The sequence below is a fragment of the Ranitomeya imitator genome, chromosome 1 (assembly GCF_032444005.1).
Source record: "Ranitomeya imitator isolate aRanImi1 chromosome 1, aRanImi1.pri, whole genome shotgun sequence".
Taxonomy (NCBI): Eukaryota; Metazoa; Chordata; class Amphibia; order Anura; family Dendrobatidae; genus Ranitomeya; species Ranitomeya imitator.
The window spans coordinates 232,805,445-232,832,258 of NC_091282.1; the positions used below are offsets into that span (position 1 = coordinate 232,805,445).

The 26,814-nt window shown below is 43.4% G+C and overlaps 1 protein-coding gene across 6 annotated transcripts in view; it reads left to right on the forward strand.

The window, feature by feature from the left end:
- The window catches only part of TAOK3 (TAO kinase 3), a 308,043-nt gene that overhangs the window by 174,304 nt on the left and 106,925 nt on the right, over positions 1–26,814 (forward strand). For 5 of the 6 annotated variants that reach the window (XM_069754530.1, XM_069754547.1, XM_069754542.1 and 2 more), the window contains 2 exons: positions 5,729–5,935; positions 11,821–11,955. In XM_069754530.1, coding sequence (XP_069610631.1) covers positions 5,729–5,935; positions 11,821–11,955 — 342 coding nt within the window. The remainder of the gene's footprint in view (positions 1–5,728; positions 5,936–11,820; positions 11,956–26,814) is intronic. The other variant, XM_069754558.1, reaches the window with a different exon arrangement.

A 26,814-nucleotide genomic window follows, 5' to 3' on the forward strand; every position in this document is an offset into this window, starting at 1 on the left:
GCAGCTGTGCGCGTGTCGCCGGAGCTTCGGTAGATCCCAGGGGGTGAGTATATAACTATTTTTTATTTAAATTATTTTTTTTTTAACCGGGATATGGAGCCCACACTGCTGTATACTACGTCGGCTGTGTTAGATACCGCGTGGCTGCTATATACTACATAGGCAGTGTTATATGCTATGTGGGCTGTGTGATGTACTCCGTGGGCTGTGCAATATATTACGTGGCCACTGTTATATACTGCGTGGGCAGTGTTATATACAACATGGCTGATATATACTGTGTGGGCAGTGTTATATACTACGTGGCTGCTATATACTGCGTGGTCTGTGCTATATATTACGTGGCCAGTGTTATATACTGTTTGGCCTGTGTAATATACTACGTCGCCTGTGTTGTATACTGCGTGGGCTGTGTTATATAGTGCGTGGGCTGTGTTATATAGTACGTGGCTGTGTTATATAGTACGTGGCTGTGTTATATAGTATGTGGCTGTGTTATATAGTACGTGGCTGTGTTATATAGTACGTGGCTGTGTTATATACTGCGTGGCCACTGTTATATATTGCGTGATCTGTATTAACGCATCGGGTATTCTACAATATGTATATAGCAGCCACATTGTATATAGCACAGGCCACGTAGTATTTGTTTGCTATATACTACATGGCTCCTATATACTACGTGGCCTGTGCTATATACCATGTGGCTGCTATATACATATTGTAGAATACCCGATTGATTGCTAGATCTGTCTCTCTAGATTAGTATGTATGTGTGAGAAATATCTCAATTAGAATTGTGTGTGTATATGTAAAAAAATGTTTGGACCTGGTTCTGCCAGAACTATGTAAAGGCACAAGGGACGTGTATCTTTTTTTTTTTTTTTCTTTTAAATAATCAAGCAGATTTATTTTGATGTAATAAAATGGCATAATCACAAATGTTCATGCTGCCTATAACATTGTTTTGTGTTCTGTCCAATATACTTGCACCATTCTTATCGATTGGTCACAAGATGTGTTTGCAAGATTACTTATGGGCCTGACTCTCTGCCATAGTGTAGTATAGGCTGTTGACCATTTAATTAGATATTTTAGTACAGACTGTACAAGAAATGGGCTCTCTAGGGAAAAGCTAACAGACCACCCTCTCTTCACTTAGGACTTTTATCATATGTGTAACTTATTACACTGCATAGTTAATATGCTAAACATGACATCTAGATATACCAAGGATGGAGCTGTGCTACTGTATTATATACCCAATAACGATCAGTTCAGTGTAAAGTACTAGCCCAAGCCAGATATGTTTCATGTCTGAAGCACCGCTAGGTTCACATTGCGTTAAAGCAGCCCGTTCAACGCATGTGTTAAACGGACTGCGTTAACGCAAGTGCCGAAATGTGATCACGCTAGCGCGCTAGCGGTGACGGACCCGGAAATGCTGCAGCCCGCGTCCCAGGGTCCGTCACTCAATAACGGCACATCGCTAGCACAGGCCCATTATGGCATGTGTTGGCCATGTGCCCGAAATAGGGGTTAATGGCAGCGTTAACTGACTGCCAGAACGCAGTATGGACCCAGATAACTTTAGATAACTTTCCTTTCTGACAATCAGTATTTTGAAGATTACTGCTTCATGTTCATTCAGTGCTTCTGTGTGTATGTGCAGAATTATATTTTTTTTGTGTACATAGCTGACACTTTTTCCTTTTATTTAATCATCCTAATACTGTTTTATAAGTTTTATAAACTAAGATCAAGAAATAAAATACACATTTTATTTTTTAGTATTTTTATTTTAATACAGCGGCTCCTACATTTTGTTTTGCTCTTTGTCCAACTCAAACAATTTAAACCAGTAAAATCCTCTGCTTATGGCAGTGTTCAGACAAGCCTATGACAAATTGTTCGATTTTTCATCCAGGAAAAACAAAATTGTAATGGTCATTCGTGCAGCAGTTTCTTTACATTCATGTGGAATCTGTTTTCATACATCTACAGTTTTAAAATGTGCATGATCAAAAATGATTTCCTATGTAAAGAATTGCACTGAATATGTAAAAACTCTATACAATCCAGATTTTAGGTAACCAAATTTTTTTTTTCGCAAACCCTTAGGCTTGAGTGGGCAACGTTTATCCGAAATACGGAAGAAAATTGTGCATTCTGCAATTTTAGTTTAGTTTTTCTCACATGAATGTTCAAACTATGTGAATAAACGCTTCTCTGAACAGCACAATTGAATAATATTGGTCTGTGTGTTTGTGTACCATCGGATGTGACTAGAACATTGGTCTGTGTACCATCTGATGTGAATAGAATATTGGTCTATGGGTTGTCCTTGTACCATCTGATGTGAATAGAAAAATTGGTCTGTGCTCTATCCATGTACCATGTGATGTGAATACAACATTGGTCTGTGTGTTGTCCGTGTACCATGTGATGTGAATAGAACATTGGTCTGTGTTGTCCATGTACCATGTGATGTGAATACAACATTGGTCTGTGTGCTGTCCGTGTACCATGTGATGTGAATAGAACATTGGTCTGTGTTGTCCGTGTACCATGTGATGTGAATAGAACACTGGTCTGTGTGTTGTCCGTGTACCATGTGATGTGAATAGAACATTGGTCTGTGTGCTGTCCGTGTACCATGTGATGTAAATACAACATTGGTCTGTGTGCTGTCCGTGTACCATGTGATGTGAATAGAACATTGGTCTGTGTTGTCTGTGTACCATGTGATGTGAATAGAACATTGGTCTGTGTTGTCCGTGTACCATGTGATGTGAATAGAACATTGGTCTGTGTGCTGTCCGTGTACCATGTGATGTGAATAGAACATTGGTCTGTGTGCTGTCCGTGTATCATGTGATGTAAATACAACATTGGTCTGTGTGCTGTCCGTGTACCATGTGATGTGAGTAGAACATTGGTCTGTGTGCTGTCCTAGTACCATGTGATGTGAATAGAACATTGGTCTGTGTGCTGTCCTGGTACCATGTGATGTGAATAGAACATTGGTCTGTCTGCTGTCCTGGTACCATGTGATGTGAATAGAACATTGGTCTGTGTGCTGTCCTGGTACCATGTGATGTGAATAGAACATTGGTCTGTCTGCTGTCCTGGTACCATGTGATGTGAATACAACATTGGTCTGTGTGTTGTCCTTGTACCATGTGATGTGAGGCGTGAGGGGATCCAGCACACATGAATAGATAGAATCGGTTTATTCCAAAATCGTTAACTTGTTGATCAGTGGCTGTTCAATTATTAGATTAGACGAGAGGTCTACAAGACAAGGGAGTTATTACGCGTTTAAAACAGTTGAACTCCCTGGTTTACAGTGGGGCAAAAAAGTATTTAGTCAGTCAGCAATAGTGCAAGTTCCACCACTTAAAAAGATGAGGCGTCTGTAATTTACATCATAGGTAGACCTCAACCATGGGAGACAAACTGAGAAAAAAAAATCCAGAAAATCACATTGTCTGTTTTTTTTAACATTGTTTTTGCATATTATGGTGGAAAATAAGTATTTGGTCAGAAACAATCAATCAAGATTTCTGGCTCTCACAGACTTGTAACTTCTTCTTTAAGAGTCTCCTCTTTCCTCCACTCATTACCTGTAGTAATGGCACCTGTTTAAACTTGTTATCAGTATAAAAAGACACCTGTGCACACCCTCAAACAGTCTGCCTCCAAACTCCACTATGGTGAAGACCAAAGAGCTGTCAAAGGACACCAGAAACAAAATTGTAGCCATGCACCAGGCTGGGAAGACTGAATCTGCAATAGCCAACCAGCTTGGAGTGAAGAAATCAACAGTGGGAGCAATAATTAGAAAATGGAAGACATACAAGACCACTGATAATCTCCCTCGATCTGGGGCTCCACGCAAAATCCCACCCCGTGGGGTCTGAATGATCACAAGAACGGTGAGCAAAAATCCCAGAACCACGCGGGGGGACCTAGTGAATGAACTGCAGAGACCTGGGACCAATGTAACAAGGCCTACCATAAGTAACACACTACGCCACCATGGACTCAGATCCTGCAGTGCCAGACGTGTCCCACTGCTTAAGCCAGTACATGTCCGGGCCCGTCTGAAGTTTGCTAGAGAGCATTTGGATGATCCAGAGGAGTTTTGGGAGAATGTCCTATGGTCTGATGAAACCAAACTGGAACTGTTTGGTAGAAACACAACTTGTCGTGTTTGGAGGAAAAAGAATACTGAGTTGCATCCATCAAACACCATACCTACTGTAAAGCATGGTGGTGGAAACATCATGCTTTGGGGCTGTTTCTCTGCAAAGGGGCCAGGACGACTGATCCGGGTACATGAAAGAATGAATGGGGCCATGTATCGTGAGATTTTGAGTGCAAACCTCCTTCCATCAGCAAGGGCATTGAAGATGAAACGTGGCTGGGTCTTTCAACATGACAATGATCCAAAGCACACCGCCAGGGCAACGAAGGAGTGGCTTCGTAAGAAGCATTTCAAGGTCCTGGAGTGGCCTAGCCAGTCTCCAGATCTCAACCCTATAGAAAACCTTTGGAGGGAGTTGAAAGTCCGTGTTGCCAAGCGAAAAGCCAAAAACATCACTGCTCTAGAGGAGATCTGCATGGAGGAATGGGCCAACATGCCAACAACAGTGTGTGGCAACCTTGTGAAGACTTTACAGAAAACGTTTGACCTCTGTCATTGCCAACAAAGGATATATTACAAAGTATTGAGATGAAATTTTGTTTCTGACCAAATACTTATTTTCCACCATAATATGCAAATAAAATGTTAAAAAAACAGACAATGTGATTTTCTGGATTTTTTTTTCTCAGTTTGTCTCCCATAGTTGAGGTCTACCTATGATGTAAATTACAGACGCCTCTCATCTTTTTAAGTGGTGGAACTTGCACTATTGCTGACTGACTAAATACTTTTTTGCCCCACTGTAGTTATAACTAAAATCGGATTGTTCACCTGACTGAGCCATATACCAGATTGCAGAAATCCCCACAACTGTTTTGTATATATTAATAGCGTTTTGTAAAAATTCCAGTTGTATCTTGCTGATTTTCAGGTATAGAAGTTTCTGCAAAAAAAAAAAAAAAAAATCTGCTAACTGCTTGCTCTGGTAGACAGATAAAATCCCCCAAAAGTTTAATTTCTTGCATGCATACAGGGTCTAATCTTCTCCTGTCCTTATGTCAATAATTCTTTATGTAGGGAGTTAACTAGTGAAGTACTGGCCCACTTGGGTTTGTTCATGGGTGACAGTCCATACTGCAACTATGAAAACATTTTAACCACTGCCTGTAAAGCCTGCTGCAGGTAGAATAGTAATGTATCCATACATAGGTGGTAGGGTAACAAATCCACAGTTTACAGTCTATTAGTGTATCAATAATTCTCAGGACTTGGGGCTCTGTGTGTACACTACACTCTCCGAAGGGCTTCACTCTTGCAATGGTATAAATTGTAGAGACCCCTATTAGTAGTAACAAATACAGTAGTCCCCTTTTACAATAGTGTATTTTAAGACAATAGTTTCCTATGGTAATTATGACTTGTACGATTAAATTAGTTTTATCTGCTTAGTTATGTAAGTGTAAACTCTGCAGACTATGGACTTGCATACATTACCAGTAAAAGGTTCCAATGATGGTTTCTGTGAATGCAGACATGTATATGACTGGTAATGGTAATATTTTTGAATAACCCTTATAGGACAGTGAACACGCAACAAGCGTGACCAGGAAAATGGACAGCCTCGACAGCAATCATTCCTTACCAAGTATGTCGGTGAGCACGGGTAGCCAGAGCAGCAGTGTGAACAGCATGCAAGAAGTCATGGACGACTTGAGCACAGACCTGAGCTTGATGCAAAGTTACAGCTGCACTTTCGATTCCACCTCCTCCTTGGTCCCCAAGAAGGTAAGCAAGTTTTTTTTTTTTGTTTAGTGGAATCAGATTTATGAGCTGGAGACCTGGAGGTTAGAAATAATTTTTCGTATCAGGCCACTCCATGCATCACGGTCTGTGCAGACAAGCTCATGTGCACACGGATTTTTTAAGGAGTTTTGTTTTTGCAGTGGATCCATTTAAAAAAAACACCTGAGAAATCACTGCAAAAATACCGGAAAGACTCTTCCTACTAATTTCGATAGTAAAACCACTTTGCTGGTCACTTATTCAGTTTTTTTTTTTCTTCTCTTGTCCCACTTCAGTCTTTAAAAAAAGTGCATGTCACTTCTGATGGATAGTGCTCCAAACTAGGCACTGTCCAATCAAAAGGCTGCTAAGACTTTTAGTAAAAAAAGCAAAAACCTTCCAAAATGTTCCAAAACCACTTTAAGGGTATGTGCACACTTGGAAGAATTTGCAGCAGACATTCCTGCACCACAAATGTCTCTTGGCAGAAAAATGTTGTGTAAAACACACTTTTTTTTTTTTTTTTTTTGCAGCATTTTTATTTTCCCTTTTGAGGTAGTTAAAAAAAAAAAAAAACGCTGCAAAAAATGCTGACCAGATTGACATGCTGCATATCTCAAATTGCTTCATATTGGCAAAGAAAAAATAATCAATATATGCATGAGATTTCAGAGATCTCATTCACTTTGCTGGTCCTGGAAAGCTCACACACAAAATCCTAAGCAAGCAATGTGTGAACATGCCCTAAGTGGAAAAACTCGGGGTTTCCTGTTGCCCTTTTCACTAGAAATGTTGTCATTTTTGGTCTCCTTTAAAGTAAAAGCTCCGTGTGCACATTAGTCTTGTGTGCAGTATAAATTCTCACACAATTGCAGTCCTTTGGTCCCCAATTCCTCATTTGCCGTTATTTTGAAGTGACTTTTTTTTTGTCTTGTCTTCATTTGTTTTTAGCACCAATTTCTTCAGAATGGCGCAAATTGGTTTGATTAAATTTGAGCAATATTGGAGATTTTCGTAGATTAACGTTTACTTTTTTTGCACTTTTTCAGCTCAGTCACATGAGCCTTTGAAATGTCTCATGTTAGTCTTCAATTTGTCAAAATTTTTGTAAGATCGTGGAAAGTCACAAATGATGAATTGGGCTAAAACATCTGGCTAAGGTAAACCATGGCCACAAAAATAGACAAAAGTAGGCAAATTTAATGTGGGGAAAAGAGAGCAAGTTAAAAAGCAAAGCGCAAAACCTAATAGTCACTATTAGAACAATTTTAACCTGCTGGGAAAAAGAGACACAAGCAATGATGAATTGAGGGCCTCTGTTTCTGCATTTTTTGTTCTAGGATGTCTGCTAAAAAAGGTCTCCGTTTGGTGGCCAGATTCCATATTGACCTGACAAATATTGAATGCCGTATTTAAGAAGGCCCAAATCCAAAATGAATGGCATGCTTGCTTCATGGCTCCAGAATCTCTGCACAGAGCAGTAAGAGCAGCGGTCACCCAGATGCAGTCGCACTGTTGACTTTTGGGGTTACTGTTAAGTAGGGGAAGTTCACACGTGGCAGACTTTTGGGAGCCCTGTCCAGATGTCAGTAATGGATTTTTAGTCACCCATATATCTGCAACAAATCTGCCACGTATGAGCCTACTTGTATATGGCACCAGCTGCCAGACAACTGGAGGAGGATGAAGAGGAGGATCTTAACTGAGTCTGAGTGTGTGTGTGTGTGTCAAATGCGAGGTGGTGTGGATTTAGAGACCATAGGCAAGATCATTTATAATATTGCACAGCTTTATTCCCTCTTACAAATGATTTAGTGGGTAAAGTACACTTAATGACAATTCTTTTTAATTTCCTTTTTTAAACCACCTCCGGCTCGATCTCAACCATGGTGACTTGGTAATGCCAAATATGTAGTCGCCAATCTAAAACTGTTTATAAAGCACCTGGGTTTTTACCTTAATTTGCCCTATGGTAAAATTTAAGAATGTGTGTATTATTGTAAAACTTAAAATCTTGCGTTTGAGATAACGAATATGTAAAAAAAAAAAAAACCCATCACTAAATTAAAGGCAAACTAAAATATAGACCGCAATACGCAAACCGCCCCCAAACAACCCAAAGGTGCCTAGAATAAAATCTTTAGGTTATCTGGCCATGTAACAATAGCACCATATTCATTGTTAACCCTTGTAATGTCCTAGTAATGGTCACTGAGGTGGACACCAGACAACAAAACCCTTTTAGGAAGGGTGGGCTTTATCTGTGACAAGAGTCCTGTGACACATCACGCTTAATTGGCTGAATGGTGGATTCATGCTGGAGATCATCATGGTGACAATTGCCCTCATTCACTCCAGTCCATTTTTTGGCCTAGTTCATTGTTGTGTGGACACCAGTATACACGTAAATGTGTTGTAAGGGTCAGCACGACCCACAATAGCCAGTGACCCTTCTGATGGGCTAAATAAACTACCGGGGACGTATGTTGGGTGATGTTTACCCAGAGTTTCTTTTTGTTAGTAGATCTGGTCCAGAATCCTCCCCACAATCTTCTTTGGGGCAAGTGCACATGTTGTGTAGACACTGGCGTACCCGATGACTTTCTGAAGGAGAAGACTCTACAGGAAAACTGTTTTTCCTGAAGTGTCTTCTTTGTGTCATTTAGGTAATTTTGTGGCGACTTTGACGTCACATTTTTTTTTAAATTAGATTCTTCTGGCTTCTTCAGTTTTTGAGGCTCCCACTAGTTTTATAGTCAAGTCCCTTTTTAGTTGCTTGTAAAGCCTGAAAAGATGTAACATTTGCACTGTGATGTCAAGACGACTTGTGCATGTTAAAAAAAAAAAAAAAAAAAAAAAAAAAAAAGTTTCACATTTTTGGGTGGAATCCACCTGATCAAACAATGTGTGCAGGAACCCCGAGAGAACACTTTAAAAAGACTTCCTAGAAATTTTTCTAAACCCAGGAATTTTGGAGGCCTTTTTTTCCTGAAGAGACTTTAGAAAATCCTGTCCCTTTTGAAGCAGATGTTGGGTGAATCTACGCCAAACTCTGCTGCAAAGAACGTTACAGCATGTACAGGAAAAGAATCGCCTCCAGAAGAGGTCCTGCATAAAACCAAACTGGTTTGGGTTTGTCCAGCTCAAAAAACAAAAACTTATGTGAACACGGCCAGATATGAATGAACACCATGTAATAGGACTGCCACTAGTTCCAGTAGTTAGCTGGTACTGGGAGGAGGCCAGTGACGATTACTGGGACCATCTCATGCCATGCTCCGCAGGCCTCATCTATGGGCTCCAGTGATGGAGGTGGTCACCATGCTCCGCGGGCCTCGTCTATGGGCTCCAGTGATGGAGGTGGTCACCATGCTCCGCTGGCCTCGTCTATGGGCTCCAGTGATGGAGGTGGTCACCATGCTCCGCTGGCCTCGTCTATGGGCTCCAGTGATGGAGGTGGTCACCATGCTCCGCAGGCCTCATCTATGGGCTCCAGTGATGGAGGTGGTCACCATGCTCCGCTGGCCTCGTCTATGGGCTCCAGTGATGGAGGTGGTCACCATGCTCCGCTGGCCTCGTCTATGGGCTCCAGTGATGGAGGTGGTCACCATGCTCCGCTGGCCTCGTCTATGGGCTCCAGTGATGGAGGGGGTCACCATGCTCCGCGGGCCTCGTCTATGGGCTCCAGTGATGGAGGTGGTCACCATGCTCTGCGGGCCTAGTCTATGGGCTCCAGTGATGATGATCACCATGCTCCATGGGCCTCGTCTATGGGCTCCAGTGATGGAGGTGATCACCATGCTCCAGAGATGGAGGTGGTCACCATGCTCCGCGGGCCTTGTCTATGGGCTCCAGAGATGGAGGTGGTCACCATGCTCCGCGGGCCTCATCTATGGGTTCCAGTGATGGAGGTGGTCACCATGCTCTGCGGGCCTAGTCTATCGGCTCCAGTGATGATGATCACCATGCTCCATGGGCCTCGTCTATGGGCTCCAGTGATGGAGGTGATCACCATGCTCCAGTGATGGAGGTGATCACCATGCTCCGCGGGCCTCGTCTATGGGCTCCAGAGATGGAGGTGGTCACCATGCTCCGCGGGCCTCATCTATGGGTTCCAGTGATGGAGGTGGTCACCATGCTCTGCGGGCCTAGTCTATGGGCTCCAGTGATGGAGGTGGTCACCATGCTCCGCTGGCCTCGTCTATGGGCTCCAGTGATGGAGGTGGTCACCATGCTCCGCTGGCCTCGTCTATGGGCTCCAGTGATGGAGGTGGTCACCATGCTCCGCAGGCCTCATCTATGGGCTCCAGTGATGGAGGTGGTCACCATGCTCCGCTGGCCTCGTCTATGGGCTCCAGTGATGGAGGTGGTCACCATGCTCCGCTGGCCTCGTCTATGGGCTCCAGTGATGGAGGTGGTCACCATGCTCCGCTGGCCTCGTCTATGGGCTCCAGTGATGGAGGGGGTCACCATGCTCCGCGGGCCTCGTCTATGGGCTCCAGTGATGGAGGTGGTCACCATGCTCTGCGGGCCTAGTCTATGGGCTCCAGTGATGATGATCACCATGCTCCATGGGCCTCGTCTATGGGCTCCAGTGATGGAGGTGATCACCATGCTCCAGAGATGGAGGTGGTCACCATGCTCCGCGGGCCTTGTCTATGGGCTCCAGAGATGGAGGTGGTCACCATGCTCCGCGGGCCTCATCTATGGGTTCCAGTGATGGAGGTGGTCACCATGCTCTGCGGGCCTAGTCTATCGGCTCCAGTGATGATGATCACCATGCTCCATGGGCCTCATCTATGGGCTCCAGTGATGGAGGTGATCACCATGCTCCGCGGGCCTCGTCTATGGGCTCCAGAGATGGAGGTGGTCACCATGCCCCTGCGGTCATTACTGAGGACTGGTGCGGCCATAGCGCCCGGCTCATCATTTATTAGGTCACATAGGAGGGCCAGGGCAGGTGCTGGCCTGGGTGTCAGGGGCATCCCTGTGCTGCCACCATTTTGGGGGTGTTCCCTGCCTCTCAGCTGTGGAAATGTCACACAGATTTAGTGATCGTGCGGTCTCTTTAAAAGAGAAAAAAAATCCCACTCCGCGAGTGATCCCTCCTCAGCGAGGCTGGAAAGTGCTAGAAGGAGCGGGGTGTGAGGAGCCGTGCCCGCCGCCGTACCCCCTGCACCCAGACTGCGCGGCCAGCGGCCCCCTCCCGCACATAAAATCACACATAGATCTATTGCAGCCAGGAGGGGCGGAGCCTGCACGGCAAAGCCCAAAATAGAGCAGCGGCGGCGGCGGCGGCACTAAAAGACAAAAGAGGCAGTGAGGGGCGAGGGAGGGGGCTGCGCTGCGCTCGGCGGGCACGGCTCGTGGCGCTAGTGTGTGCTGTGTGTGTGTGAGGAGTGTGTACGTGTGCGATATAAATAAATATATCCCTCCACCGCCGCAGCTCCTCCTCTGCCTCCTCCTCCGGCTGGATGCTGGGCTTGTGGAGCTGCTGAGGCTGCTGCTGCCGCCGTGCCGGAGGAGCCTGCACACACGGATCAGCTGACCCCGCCGAGCTCCAGCTGCAATGGGCTGCCGCGGTCTCTCCTCTCGCCCCTCGCCCGGTGGCCGCTGCAGGGACTGAGCCCCGGGCGCCGCCACTGAGACCTCGGCGATCACCGAGCCAGAGAGGAAAAAGCCACCCACCGGAGGGGGGACAACGGGGAGTGAGACAGCGGGAGAGAGGGAGAGCCGGCCGGGGGGGCGGGAGGGAGGGGGGTGGGGGAATCACGTTAAACTATGCATCTCATCGAGCCGTGCTGGCGCGGACGGAGGGCTGAGAGACACGCTGCCGCAGCCGGGACCGCCGCACACTCCTCTCTCCTGCTTTTCACCCCTTCCTGCAGGATCATGCATTCATAAGGGATGAGGCGGACCACAGGGATCCCAGGCCTGAGCTGCGGCCTACCCCGTCAGTGCAAAGTCAGGCACTTCATTACCGGAGCCGCGAGCGATTCGCTACAATCAAATCAGCATCTTTGGTAAGAGAGCGGCGGCGGCTGCGGCCGGTGTGTGCGCGCTCCCATCCCCCTCCTCCTCCCGCACCCCCCCACCGTCTTGTGCTGCACCTTCCCCTCACCTCATCCTGGCACCCTCAACCCCACCACCCCTCCCGCCATAAAAAGAGATTTGCATCTCCTGGTTACCCTCCCCCGTCCCCTATCTGTCGTTCATGTTTTAATGTTTGTTGGCATAGCAACCAGGGCTTGCAAAGGAGGAATTCTAGCCCTGTGCATGGAATACAAAAATCCCTCCATATTGTCCTAGCTGTGTGCTCCGTAGTGTGCCGCTGCCAGTGCTGCAATATTAATACCAGCTGGGCAGGGACATGTCTGTGGGCAGACGGCGCTCTTTGTGTGTGCTGGGGCTTCCTGTAGTGCCACCTGTGTGCCAGTGCCCTCCGCTGTCCCTTCGGTGATGGGTGGCGAGCGTTTCGTGGCTTGACCCTCCCTGGCTGGTGTCGGGTGCTGTATGTCTAGTGTGTTGTGAGACGACGATGGCAGCGGAAAATGTCTCCATTCCTACAGCTATCAATTGCATAATCCCCCAGATATTCCCTCCGAAATAGATGGGTGTCCTTGCAAAAAGAGGGGAAAAAAGGAGGGGGGCACGTCACACCCCTTCTACACATCCACACACGTACATGCACATAGGATAGAGGCTCTTTCTAAGTCACTGTTTTGCCTTTCTGCCATTGCTACATTTCTGGAGAATGGGCAGAGCCGACATGTACTGAGGCTGGCACAAGAGTGCTCGGATTGTGGCCGCTTCCACCACAGGCTGGCATATGCCATACAGCCTGTGATGAGAGCTGGTCGCAGATGCATGCTGCATTTCTAGTGTGCCTACACGGTAGCTCCATGGTCATCATAAAACAGGAACCATTTTTGATTGTTCCTATTCTCCAATCCCCCGAACTTGCTGTTCTGCAGCCCATTTCGTTTTTATGTTTTCCCCTTTTCTGACATGAAAGGCAATTCTAGGTCTGTGTAAAATGCTTACTCACGTCCACAGCACCACATTTTGGAAGAGCTGAATCTTCTGTTGCAATGCACATGCTAATAAGGCGAGGATTCCTGGGTGGTGTATGTCGCCATGATGCTTGTATGTGCCTCCCGTTATTTTTGGTTCTTCACCTCCCTTAGGTTGCAGGTACATGGTGATTTAGGCCAGTGACATGTCCACATACCTGATATGGTGATGAGGAGGTGGCCTTATTGTGGCTTTTTATGTGCATAGTGGAAATAAATGGTGGTAATGTCTACCTGGCAGAAATGGCTTGTGCACATAAGGAAGAAAGAAGTGTAGGCCTCAAGACCCAAAAATACCATTTCTATTGATGTGCAGCAGTGGATGATTGGCTTGGTGGGAAAATTGAGTTTATTTCATATGGCCATTACACTGGCCTTGTAATATCTTCCGTTTCCAAAAATCCCATGAGACTTTGACTTGCCAAGAGCTTAATCCCTGGCACCTGTTTTGCATACAGAAGTTACTTCATAATCTGATGTTGGGTTCTTGGGTGAACATCATGGCTCTCCAGCCAATAATTTGGCACAGGGCTCCAGGAGTGGCTGATGGTTCTCCGTGGATGAACGTTTTTTTGTGGTTGACTATTGCTATCATATCTGTGTTCTTCAGATATCTGGCTCCTAGGTAGTGAGCAGTTGTGTATCTGCCTGTTTCTGCTTTTTTTTTAGGTAGCCTTTTTGGTGAAGATGCCTCCTGTGTGAAGGCAATCGATATGTTGTTATATTGGAGTGAAACAGAATTATTTATGTATATTGCTGCTGTTGTGTCTAAAAGCCCAGAAATTGTCCTGCATAGTGCTAGCACTGTGTATGTACAAGGCATTCACCTATAAACTCCATCCTACGTTCTCTGTTTTGTTTCATGTAGCCAGATCCATCAAAATACCAACATAATGCGGTCCATTCTGTTATGTACATGGCATCAGTCATCATACCAGAAAAAATATTGCAGCGTTTTTGGTGGAATCTGTGACTGAGCCTCGAACGCATTTGTGAACATTGGTTTTGCTATTATTCTGTGTGAATTGTGAAACTTTTTTTGGTGGAAAAGTGTGAATGAGTCCACTGCTCAGAAGTTTCCTTACAGATGCTGCCTGGGTAACTTGATATCCGTGCGTCTTTGGGACCCTGCTGCCTTGCTATGGTTGACATGCTGCTTACCTTTGAACTCTGGAGAGGTGGCTTCTCTGGTTGCCATGAATAGTACTTTGTGGCCAGAAAACAGAAATATGATCAGATTGAAGCAGGGATTGGTCTTTTTGGCTCAGTTTTGGGTGGGATTTGGATAAGATCCACCCCGCTCCACCACCAACAACAGATGTCAGACGCGTTATTCACTTCTCCTCCTTATTTGTGCATGCATTTTTATGTAGCTTATGGCATATTAAATCCAAATCAGATTCTACAAAAACACATTTTTATTACTTTACAGGTTTCCCCAGTTGTCTAAGGCTTTGGTTGACATGATAATGACTGCCTCTTGTTTATAGTATGCTGCCATTTATGAGGTTTATAGGATTCATTCTTGAAGTTTTGTATAGAGTGCAGGCAAGTGTTAACGGGATAACCAATTGGTGTGTCAGACTGTTTTTGGAGCTTATTTTGATTCTGGAATCCATCTTTATATTTTTGGAAAACAGGCGATGTAGTGGAAGTAATAGGTAGAACAACTGAACTTGGTCTGCTGACCGGTATAAGAAAGAAAAGAACCGACATCAACGTTCAGCCTCTGCTAGAGTAATGCTGCTTCATGGAAAAACTTTTAACACCAAAACCTTTGAGATCTCTGCTGCTCACCAGAAAATATAATTATGCAAATACGTCCCCCCCCCCAAAAAAAAAAAAAAGAGAGGGGTGACACTGTCCTTTTAAAAATTCCTCATTGTGTAGCTTTTAAAACATGGGTGCAGGAGAATGGTGTGTATACATGTGGACGACGGCCGTTTCGCGCCTCCTGCGTTTCGACGAGTCCTGAAGTCTTCCATCATGTTTCCACATCATTCTCTAGCATCTTTGTTTTAGAAGATACACAATATATAATTTTTAAAGGAACAGTGAGTGCCACCTTTCTTTTTTTTTCTCTTTTTTTTTTTGAACGGACTTGGTTTGCTGTCTGGCTGGCTTTGTAAAAAAATTACTGCAAGAAAATTTCAATCTCACAACGGTGTTGCGTTCCTTATACATAATGTTTGAGGATTAATGGTTTCATATAGTTAACTCCTTCACATTAAAGGACATTAATATATCTGGGGTCAACATGTGGAGAGGGTTTAGGAGCCAATTTCCCTCCTGCACTTCTTCACCATGCAGTAGATACCTGCTTAGTGGTGTCCCTAACAGCAGCAACTGGAGCTAAGCTCCAATTGCTGCTGCTAACCATTTTGATACTTCTGTCTATTTCTGACTGCAGTATTTAAATATAGTAGAGGTGTCACCTTGGCCACCCTTAATATGATCACTGAATACATATTGGTTCCCATAGCAGCCCAGGGCTTGTTGGAGGCCATTCTGCTATGCCTTTGAAGCCCTGCCAGAGGCCAAGCTTCAAAGTAGACTTCCGTTTTGACTATGTATTGTAATGCAGTGGCATATAGAACAAGCAGGTTTCAAGTTTCTTAAGACGAGATGCTACAGTAAAAAAAAAAAAAAATCCTTTAAAAAAATGTAAAGTTCAAATCATCCTCTCTCCTTTTGAAATTAAACATATTTAGGATCACCACATCTGTAAAGGTCCGATCAAAATATAACCTTCATTTCCCCATAAGGTAAATGCCTTAAAGAGTAAAGCAACCCTGAAATGCCAGAAGTGCCTTTTTTCTGTAACCATACCTTCCTAAAAATGTACAATAAAAAGCGAACAAAACATTATATATAAAGGATGGTAAAACCATCAGGTAGCCTTGCAGATGCAGTCATATCTCTTAATCAACAGAAAAATAAGTTGTAAGTTGCAAAAAAAAAAAAAGCAACACACATTAAAAAAAAATACATATTTGTTTTTTTTTAATACAGCCTTATAAATGTATTTTCATCAAATGAAATAAAAAGAAAATCCATGCCTTTTTCTAATTTTATTTTATTTTTGAAATTGCACATGGCTTAGAGACTCATGTTTCCAGGTCACTTTGTACTATATAATGAATGCCATAAAAGGAAAACCTAAATAATGGCAAAATTGCATTTATTTCCATCATTGTATCCTGCTTGCAATTTTCTTCCATGTTTTTTTTTTCAGTACATTGTAATTCAAAACTACAACTTGTTCCACAAAAAATAAGCCCTCATACATGCTGACAAAAAAATAAAGTTATAGCTCTTAAAAGAAGGTAAAAAAAAGCAAAGCAAAAATGAAAAATTGTCCGCTCTTAAAGGGATAAAGCACTACATATGTAAGCAGTGGATAAACCCGCAAGGGCAGGGTCCTCGCCCCTCTGTATCAGTCCGTCATTGTTAGTTTGTTTACTGTATGTGATATTTGTAACTTGTATGTAACCCCTTCTCATGTACAGCACCATGGAATCAATGGTGCTATATAAATAAATAATAATAATAATAAACATGATGCATGCAAGAGGGGTCAAAAAACTACTGAAGAATTGGTGGTAGAGCGGAGTAATATCAGGCTGTGGGTAATGAAGTAACAGTAAATGAGCCTTAAGTACCAGGGATGGCAAAATGGTAAGCAAATTCATATAATGTAAACCATAAATAACCATTTAGTCAAACCACATGGAAAGGGATCTGATATAAAACGTACCCATGGTGCAGTAAAATTCCCGTCCGCAGTACCACGGATGCCCCAACACGTGTTTCCCTGGTATTTAGGGCTCATTTACTATTACTTCAATACACACAGCCGGATATTACTCAGCTCTACCACCAATTCTTACTTGAGTATTTTTTCTTTTTTTGATCCCTCTTACATGTATCGTGTTTAATCCCCAATTCATGTTTTCTTTAAATAATGAATCCGTTTTGGAAAAAAGAAATATTTTCAGATTTACCTCTTTTGAGTGGTGTTTTGGATAGTTTGTGTTCTTTCCTTAGGCTATATATTTTCATAACTCACCCGGTCATTCATTGTTGTGACTATGATGGGGATGCTGATCTTGGTACTCTAAAGACCCCTTAAACATGCATGTTTATGGATATTCTCTTGGTTATATGTAAGCAGTGTAGCTTATTTATTATGCTTTGCTTATTCTGCTTTGTTTATATAGCGCTATCTTATTCTGCAGCGCTTTGCAGACATAGTCATCACTGTCCCCAATGGGGTTTACAATGTAAATACCCCATCAGTATGTCTTTGGAGTGTGGGAGGAAACCCATGCAAACACAGGGAGACCATACAAACTCCTTGCAGATGTTGTCCTTGGTGTCTTGAGCCACCCTTGATTAATACTGTACTTATGAGAAAGTTGCTTATTCTGCAGTATCAGTTATTCTGGAGCAGTGTTCAGTTCTACCTGTTCTTTGTTACAGGTAAATGTCAGCTAGAATAGGATCTTGCCAGTATTTCCCTATTTCTTTCCCTTCTTTTTGTGCTTGGTTTTTCTTGGAGATGCTTTGATGATCTGCTTTGATGAGAGTAAAGTTGAGCACCCTCAACTGTTTTTGTGTATTGTCTCTACAATTGTGACTATTTCAGTGTACTAGATTTTTGACGCTCATGACTCATCATTCCCACACCCCAATGTAATCTAACCATTCTAAAATGCCTTACCAAGATTTGACCGCCATATGAAGATCGTGGTTATGGTACATTGTTGTAGACATCAGGAACCCATGGGCCACGCAACAAACTAGGACAAGGTGTCTATTGTTGGAGGTGAATTAAGATGAGAAGAAATTGGAAGATCTCAGGTTGCTGATGTACATGCCACATGCTTTATCCACATCTCTAGTCTGCAGTTTTCGCCTTAATATAATGACATTAGTAATCTTTTGACTCGCTAATCCAGCCTGATGTATCCATTAGTAAGATAAAGTGCTCCTCAAACAGGTTATCAAACTGCAAATTCCACTGAAAGTGTACATGATAATCAGCTGCACCGCACTGTGAAGTGGCCATGTTAACATCACAGGCGGCAGAAGATACAAGTTTGCCTTCCAGTTCCAAATGTAGTAACTATTGAGGGACATTAACAGATGGTCAAGGGAGAATGTTTTCCTCTTTGCTAAACCTACTTTGATCCCTAAATCACATGACTTAGTAAAAGATGCTTCTGCAGCCTTTAATCTGAAGTAAAGTAGGTGCAATACCTACTGAAGAAATTCTGGATTGCTGTGGTCATTGTCTTGCTGAACCATGCTGGACAGCTCCTGATTTTTCCACAGTCTTGAAGGCAGAATAGCTGCTTCTGGTAACAAGCTGCAGGATTCTTCATTTCTGCTTACTGCACCAAAAACACCTTAGTGGCTTGGTCACTTGTGTTCATGGCTAGCTTTGTAACTTTTATAATGCCATTAATTTGTCTTAAATTTAAAAGGGGCATAAGGGTTTCAACAAATATTTTTATATATGAATATATCCATCATGTATGTAATATACACCATACTGCACAAACATTTTAGGCAGTTGTGAAAAAAAATGCTGCAAATTAAGAATACCTTCAAAATGTAAGTCTTAATAGTTTATTTTTATCAGTTGGTAAAATGGAAAGTGAATGAACAAAACAGAAATTCTAATCAGTATATAGACCACCCTTTTTCCTTCCAAACCGCATCGCTTCTAGGTGCACACAAAGTCAAGGAATTTGTTTGATTATATAGTCAGGTTATAATAAATCTCATTTTCATATGTAGGGTGAATTAGTCATTAAAGAGAACCTGATGCATGCTGCTCAATCCATAGGTAGCATGTATCGGGCACTGGTTATATGAACTCAACTAGGTTATATCTGAACTCAACTAGGTTATATCTGACTCTTAAAATGCTGCAGCGTTTCAGAGAAAAATATACTTTTATAGCTGCCTGTAACCAAAACCGAGCGAAAGGCTAGTTGGACAGACGTGTCTCTGACTGCTTCTCCCAATCCACTGCCCTGGATTGACCGGTTTCTGCATACCATCCACCTGTCCAACTAAGGGTATGTTTCCACATTGAGGATTGCATCAGGATTTTATGCAGGTAAAATCCTGACCAAATCTGCACCTGAGGTCACTGGCAGGTCACCTGCGTTGTCCTTGCGTTGTTTCTGCAATGTAAGGACATGCTGCGTTCTTAAAAGACGCGCCGGATGTGCCTTTCCGTGGGTATGCCGCATGCTTCTTTTAATGCATAGTGGAGACGGGAATTCATGAAATCCCCTCCACTATGCTGTAACATCTGGGCGCTGTGTTTTCTGACGCTGCGGCTCAACGCAGCGTTTCCTGAACGTGGAAACATACCCTTATCTATAGCTTTGGTTTCAGAGTCAAACATACCTGACAGAGTTCATACAGCCAGTGTCTGATACGTGCTGCTTGTGGATTGGCCAGCATATACCAGGTGTCAGGTTCACTTCAGCTGAAACATCTGAATAAGAGACTTAAAACTGGATGAGGAATAGACCAACTCTGCTTAGCAGCAAGACACAAGGTAGTTATACCGCATCAGCAGGGTCTCTCCCAGGCAAAGATTTCAAAGCAGACAGTGGTTTCAAGATATGCTGGTCAAGCTTTTTTGATGAAAAACCAATTATCAGCAACGATGAGGACTGTAGATGCAGTGGTCGACCAAGGAAACTTGGTGCAGTAGATGGAATAACACATCCATTCGAAATCGTAGGATGTCTAGAAGCACAACTACACCTGTTTACTGTTTGTAGAAGTCTATCTACAAGTGGAATTTGTGGAAGAATTGCAGCCATAAAATCCTACCTTCGACATGGAAACAAAATTAAGTGTCTCAACTCTGTTCAAAACCATAGGATCTGGTGTGCAGAAAATGGCAACAGAGCTCTGGACTGATGAGTATTTAGCTGAGAAATACAGGCAGAAACTTGTCCAACATTTATTCTGCAGCAGGACAGCAACCCCAAAACATATAGCCGATGTCATTAAAGTGGTGGTCCCCTACTTAATCGCTGTTTCACCACTGCTCCCGTAAAATAACTATTCTCCTCTCCGGTGCGTGATCTGTTCTAGCGGTGTCTGCACAGCCTCTCCTGTCACGTGAACCCTGCAGCCAATCGGCACAGTGGACAACCCGTTTACAACAAGGTGTCCTGGAAGTGATGGTCTGGCCCTGCAGAGTCTTGATTTCAACATCATCTAGTCTAGTATTGCATAAAAAGAGAAGGATTTACACAAACGACATCTGCAGAATTCTATTGTGTACCAACGTTTGGAACAACCTCGCTTCTGAGTGGCTTCAAAAACTGCATTCACGTATACCTGGAGGAATTGATATTTTGATTCTATTTTGAAGGAAAAGGGTGGCCACACCTAAACTTCATTTGAATTAGCTTTCTCTTTTTGTCATTCACTTTTCATTTTGTTAATTTGATAAAAATAAATATTAACACCTTCTATTTTTGAAAGATTTCTTAAGCTGCATTTACGTTGCACGATAATCATGAATAAGCGTTGTAGAAAACACCTGTTTTCACGATTATCGTATTATTATGCATGTAGAAAGTGTGCCACCTGATGAATGACAAAATGCGAGCTGGTTAAATGACTGACTAGTGGGAAAGTTTACCGATCACCTTGTTCTGGTAGCCAGGTTGTGCCGCTGGTTGGCCCAAAAGTTTTAAGCATGTATTTTAAAAATGCTACACATTACCGTATGCATGTGTATTATATAAAATGCATATTATGTGCTATGGCTCCATTAATGAGGAACAGAGAGGTGCCATCACTTTCTTCCCTGTCCAATGCGGAGCACCGCACTGTGATAAGCTCCAACCTCAATTGTGCTAGCCTTTAGCTCGTCTAAGATTTGACCTAAATGGTTTATACTGGTCACTATAAAGGGGTTTTCTGGGCTGTGTCTGTGTGACTGCCGAATTGTGGTAAGTGCAATGACCCTTATGACACATTCACAATTTTCCTGTATTCGCCATTCGATTTGCATAGAATTGGTCACATGCCGACTACTCTTGTCCACTTTGGTGTTCTTTTGAGACGTTCTTGTCCACTTCGGTGTTCTTTTGAGATGTGAATAAGAATCTGGTTGTCACATGACTGGAAATATGTAAATTGTATACATGTAGTCACATGACTGCCCACTCACGCAGGGGATTCTGTGAAATTCACGATAAGGCTGTCCGGAACTGCAGATTTTTTGTTTTCTTAGCCTGGTATACCCTCTATAAAGGACTTGGCCACTTTCTTTTGTTCAGCTTCTCACTAAATGACCAACACTTCTGTCTATAGAATAGCGACTGGTGGAGGGTCGCGTGACTTTGCCCACAGAATGGCTGCTAGCAGAGGAGCATATGACTCTGCCCACAGAATGGCTGGTGGTGGAGGGTCGCATGACTCTGCCCACTGAATGGCCGCTGGTGGAGGGTCTTGTGACTGCCCACACAATGGCTGCGGGCCGAGGGTCACGTGACTGCCTCAGAGTGGCTGCTGGCGGAGGGTCATGTGACCCTGCCCACAGAGAGGCTGCTGGCAGAGGATCAATCCGCTTCCTTCAGTTGTGCAACACTTCACATGGGAAAGCTGTTTTTTTATTGGAGGAGCCGATAGATCGGTCTGGGCACATGTTCCTGTACTATTAGCATTTTATGGACAGAAACACTGGTCATATTGTGAGGAAAGCTACACTAAAAAGGGAAAGTAGCCGACCACTGTAAGTTGAGTTTGAACTTTTCTCCCAGAAAGCAAGCGCCCAAATTTCCTCCAGCCTGTTCAGGCTATTAAACAACCACCGATTTGCCGTTCAGTGAATGGTCTATTTGAATAGTCAGAGAAACATGTACAAAATTGTACATGCACAGGTCATAATATCGATCTATGTGCATAGAATATTTGGCTCTTGGCAGCACATGTCCTGGTAACATAGGATGATGTTAAGCCAATAACCCGGGCTAAAAATAATCAAACCTGACAATAAAATATAGTCTCATGTGATTGTGCCTTTAGAAGATGCCTCATAGTGTACATTGTAGGTAACTACTACTTTGGCTCTCATCTAAAGGAATCTGTGTTAGGACGCATTTATACATCCTTTTGTTGTGGTTCACGGATCGGTCACGGGTCTCCCAACCCAAATTCACCAGCCACATGAGTATGTATGTGACGAAATGTGGCCGATAAGTGCATCGTACTTGGATGGGGTTACATGCTGATGTGTACAAGGGGGTCATGAACTGGAAAGTGGCCATTTTATTTAACTTTTTTCTTCATTCTTTTAATTGATTAGCCGAACACTAATGTTTAACCTGTGTAGCACTGTGGCATTTTGTATAGTGCCTACTTTAAAAGCCGAGTAGGATGACTAGTCAGAGAGGTCCCCATTGGCTTCTCCCGGCCCATTGACTGACAGGTGTCTACCTATGTGTGTACAGTTAGGTCCATATATATTTGGACAGAGACAACATTTTTCTGATTTTGGTTATAGACAATACCACAATGAATTTTAAGCAAAGCAATTCAGATGCAGTTGAAGTTCAGACTTTCAGCTTTCATTTGACGGTATCCACATTAAAATTGGATGAAGAGTTTAGGAGTTTCAGCTCCTTAACATGTGCCACCCTGTTTTTAAAGGGACCAAAAGTAATTGGACAATTGACTCCAAGGCTATTTCATGGACAGGTGTGGGCAATCCCTTCGTTATGTCATTCTCAATTAAGCAGATAAAAGGCCTGGAGTTGATTTGAGGTGTGGTGTTTGCATTTGGAAGGTTTTGCTGTGAAGTAAACATGCGGTCAAAGGAGCTTTCCATGCAGGTGAAACAAGCCATCCTTAAGCTGCGAAAACAGAAAAAAAACCCATCCGAGAAATTGCTACAATATTAGGAGTGGCAAAATCTACAGTTTGGTACATCCTGAGAAAGAAAGAAAGCACTGGTGAACTCATCAATGCAAAAAGACCTGGGCGCCCAGGGAAGACAACAGTGGTGGATGATCGCAGAATAATCTCCATGGTGAAGAGAAACCCCTTCACAACAGCCAACCAAGTGACCAACACTCTCCAGGAGGTAGGCGTATCAATATCCAAATCTACCATAAAGAGAAGACTGCATGAAAGTAAATTCAGGAGGTTCACTGCATGGTGCAAGCCACTCATAAGTATCAAGAATAAAAAGGCTAGACTGGACTTTGCTAAAAACATCTAAAAAAGCCAGCACAGTTCTGGAAGAACATTCTTACGACAGATGAAACCAAGGTCAACCTCTACCAGAATATTGGAAAGAGAAAAGTATGGTGAAGGCGTGGTACAGCTCATGATCCAAAGCACACCGCATCCTCTGTAAAACACAGCGGAGGCAGTGTGATGGCTTGGGCATGCATGGCTGCCAGTGGCACTGGGTTACTAGTGTTTATTGATGATGTGACACAGGACAGAAGCAGCCGAATGAATTCTGAGGTATTCAGAGCCATACTGTGTGCTCAGATCCAGCCAAATGCAGCAAAACTGATTGGTCGTCGTTTCATACTGCAGATGGACAATGACCCAAAACATAAAGCCAAAGCAACCCAGGAGTTTATTAAAGCAAAGAAGTGGAATATTCTTGAATGGCCAAGTCAGTCACCTGATCTCAACCCAATTGAGCATGCATTTCATTTGTTAAAGACTAAACTTCAGACAGAAAGGCCCACAAACAAACAGCAACTTAAAACCAGCACAGTGAAGGTCCGGCAGAGCATCAAAAAGGAGTAAACACAGCGTCTGGTGATGCCCATGAGTTCAAGACTTCAGGCAGTCATTGCCAACAAAAAGTTTTCAACCAAGTACTAAAAATGAACATTTTATTTAAAATTATTTAATCTGTCCAATTACTTTTGGTCTCTTTAAAAACAGGGTGGCACATGTTGAGGAGCTGAAACTCCTAAACCCTTCATCCAATTTTAATGTGGATGCCCTCAAATGAAAGCTGAAAGTCTGAACTTCAACTGCATCTTAATTGTTTTGTTGAAAATTCATTGTGGTAATGTCTATAACCAAAATTAGAAAAATGTTGTCTCTGTCCAAATATATATGGACCTAACTGTATATGAAGGGACCTGTAAGTTGATCGGGGAGAAGTCCTCTTTTCTTAGTCACATCATTCCTGGACTCCACTTTAAGTCATGTTTTCTCTAAAATCCTACAGTGTCTCATCAAACATAAATAACTGCAGGAATGGAGCCAGTGTCTGCCGCTTGCGTCCTGATGTGTGGACAGCATGTATATGGTGACGGTTTCCCTTCAAGCCAGCATTTATGGTTTACTCTGAGTTAGCTCTGAACAACTGGTTAGCCCCACCTCTGGTTAGTTTAGTTGACGACCAGTGTCCCTTTAATATGTCTTAGATATTTTGGTCGTCTTACTTGACAAAATATGCATTGTTAAATCACTGTATGAATAGGTAACGTGCAACCCTGGATGACCTTGAGTAACCTCTTGAGTAGCGGTTCTCAGCTCATGTATTTGAGTATATTGGGGACATGTAATGATGATTACCGCAGTACCTTGCCATCCTCTTCTTTAGTAGTGAAAACTGTGCTCTTACCAATGGTCAGTGACCACTTTTCTAGTGGTGACCAGAGTAGTACCTCCCCCAACCCTCACCGAACTTCTTTTCATACCCAGTCCCAATCCTCTGTGCTGCTTTCTGTTATCACAGGCAGGCCTTCCTTCCAATATACTCTACAGACCGTATAGGAAGCAACGTATACCGTAGACAGCAGCCAAAATGTTGCTACTTTACAGTGCTGTCATGTGCCATAGCCACTGTGTGCTTTCTTCAGTCGGCAGGGCTGTCTGTGACCACCTATACAGCACTCGCTCCATGCATGCAAACTTGGGTGGAAGCACCTTGGCACCAAATGTTTGACAGACATGGAATAAAATCAATTTATGGTGCTGCATGTCGTAAGCTTGTTCTAATAAACCAGTGAATATTATTTAATAAGAATAGATTTAGTAAGCACTGCAGAATGTGAATGGGAGGGCCTTTCAATTGTTCCCCTGATGCCGATGGCAGATATCTGGAGATGAGATCCAGCCTAATTCTGTGAACTTTTATTTTATCCACCACTTAATCTCCTGATTCATCGTTGGACATGCATGTTTAGTCCATTTCTGCTGAAAAAATGTACATAACCCACACGACCGTTGTCAAAGCCAAATACCAGGAAATATTAAAAAAAAAAGCAGCTTAATTTAAAAAATGACACAGAAAAAGACAAAACTCGCAGTGTCAAATAATAAAAATGCACTCAAAAATGCAATGCAATGAAAAATGCCAGTAACCGAATTTAGCTACCGTATATACTCGAGTATAAGCCGACCCTCCCCCCCCTCCCAATTTTGCAACAAGAAACTGGAAAAACTTACTGACTCGAGTATAAGCCTAGGGTGGAAAATGCAGCAGCTACCGGTAAATGTCAAAAATAAAAATAGATACCAATAAAAATATTAATTGAGACATTAGTAGGTTGTGTTTTTGAATATCCATATTGAATCAGGAGCCCCATATAATGCTCCATACAGTTCATGATGGACCCCATACCATGCTCCATACAAAATACGCCCCATATAATGCTCCATAAAATTCGATGGGCCCCATAAGGTGCTCCATATTAAAATATGCCCCATATAATGCTGCACAAATGCTGATTATGGCCCCATAAGATGCTCCATATAACAATGTGCCACATATAATGCTCCATACAGTATACAGTTTATTATAACTCCTTAAGATGCCTCATATAACAATGTGCAACATGTAATGCTCCATACAGTTCATTATGGCCCCATAGATGCTCCATATAACAATGTGCCCCATATAATGCTCCATACGGTTCATTATGACCCCATAAGATGCTCCATTTAACAATGTGCCACACATAATGCTGCTGCAATAAAAAAAAAAAAGACATACTCACCTCTCGTCGCTTCCCGCTGCTCCTCAGCGTCCTGTCTCTCTGCAGTGACTGTTCAGGCAGAGGGTGGCGCGCACACTAATACGTCATCGCACCCTCTGACCTGAATAGTCACTGCAGAGGATGCGGAAGACGGGGCAGCGGTGGAATAAGGGAAGGGGAATATGAAATACTCACCTGCTCCAGGCGCGGTCCCTGGCAGTTTCTCCCGGACAGATGGTCTCCAGCGCCGGCAGCTTCTTCCTCTGTTCAGCGGTCACTGGTACCGCTCATTACAGTAATGAATATGCGGCTCCACCCCTATGGGAGTGGAGTCCATATTCATTATTTTAATGAGCGGTCGGTACCACGTGCGGGCACCGGAGACCATGGGACATGCAGGGACCGCGCCAGGAACAGGTGAGTATGTGACCATTGTCTCTCTCCCTCACCAGCCAACCCCCCGCCGACCGAGACTCGAGTATAATATCTAATATATAATTGCCTAGAATACTACTTCCTGCAATTTGTGCCAACTTCCGTGGCTTTGTCCGGAGCAAATGTCCGGAGATTAATTGCCTAGAATACTACTTCCTGCAATTTGTGCCAACTTCCGTGGCTTTGTCCGGAGCTAATGTCCGGAGCTAATGTCCGGAGATAAGTGACGTCAACAGTGTCCAGTGTCTGATTGGTTGCCGCCTGCTGCGAGCGACCAATCAGAAACGTGCCGTACTGTGACACACTCCGCCCGCCATTTTGGTGTGATTTTTGAATTTTTACCTCACAGCAAGTTTCTACTGCGTGGAGG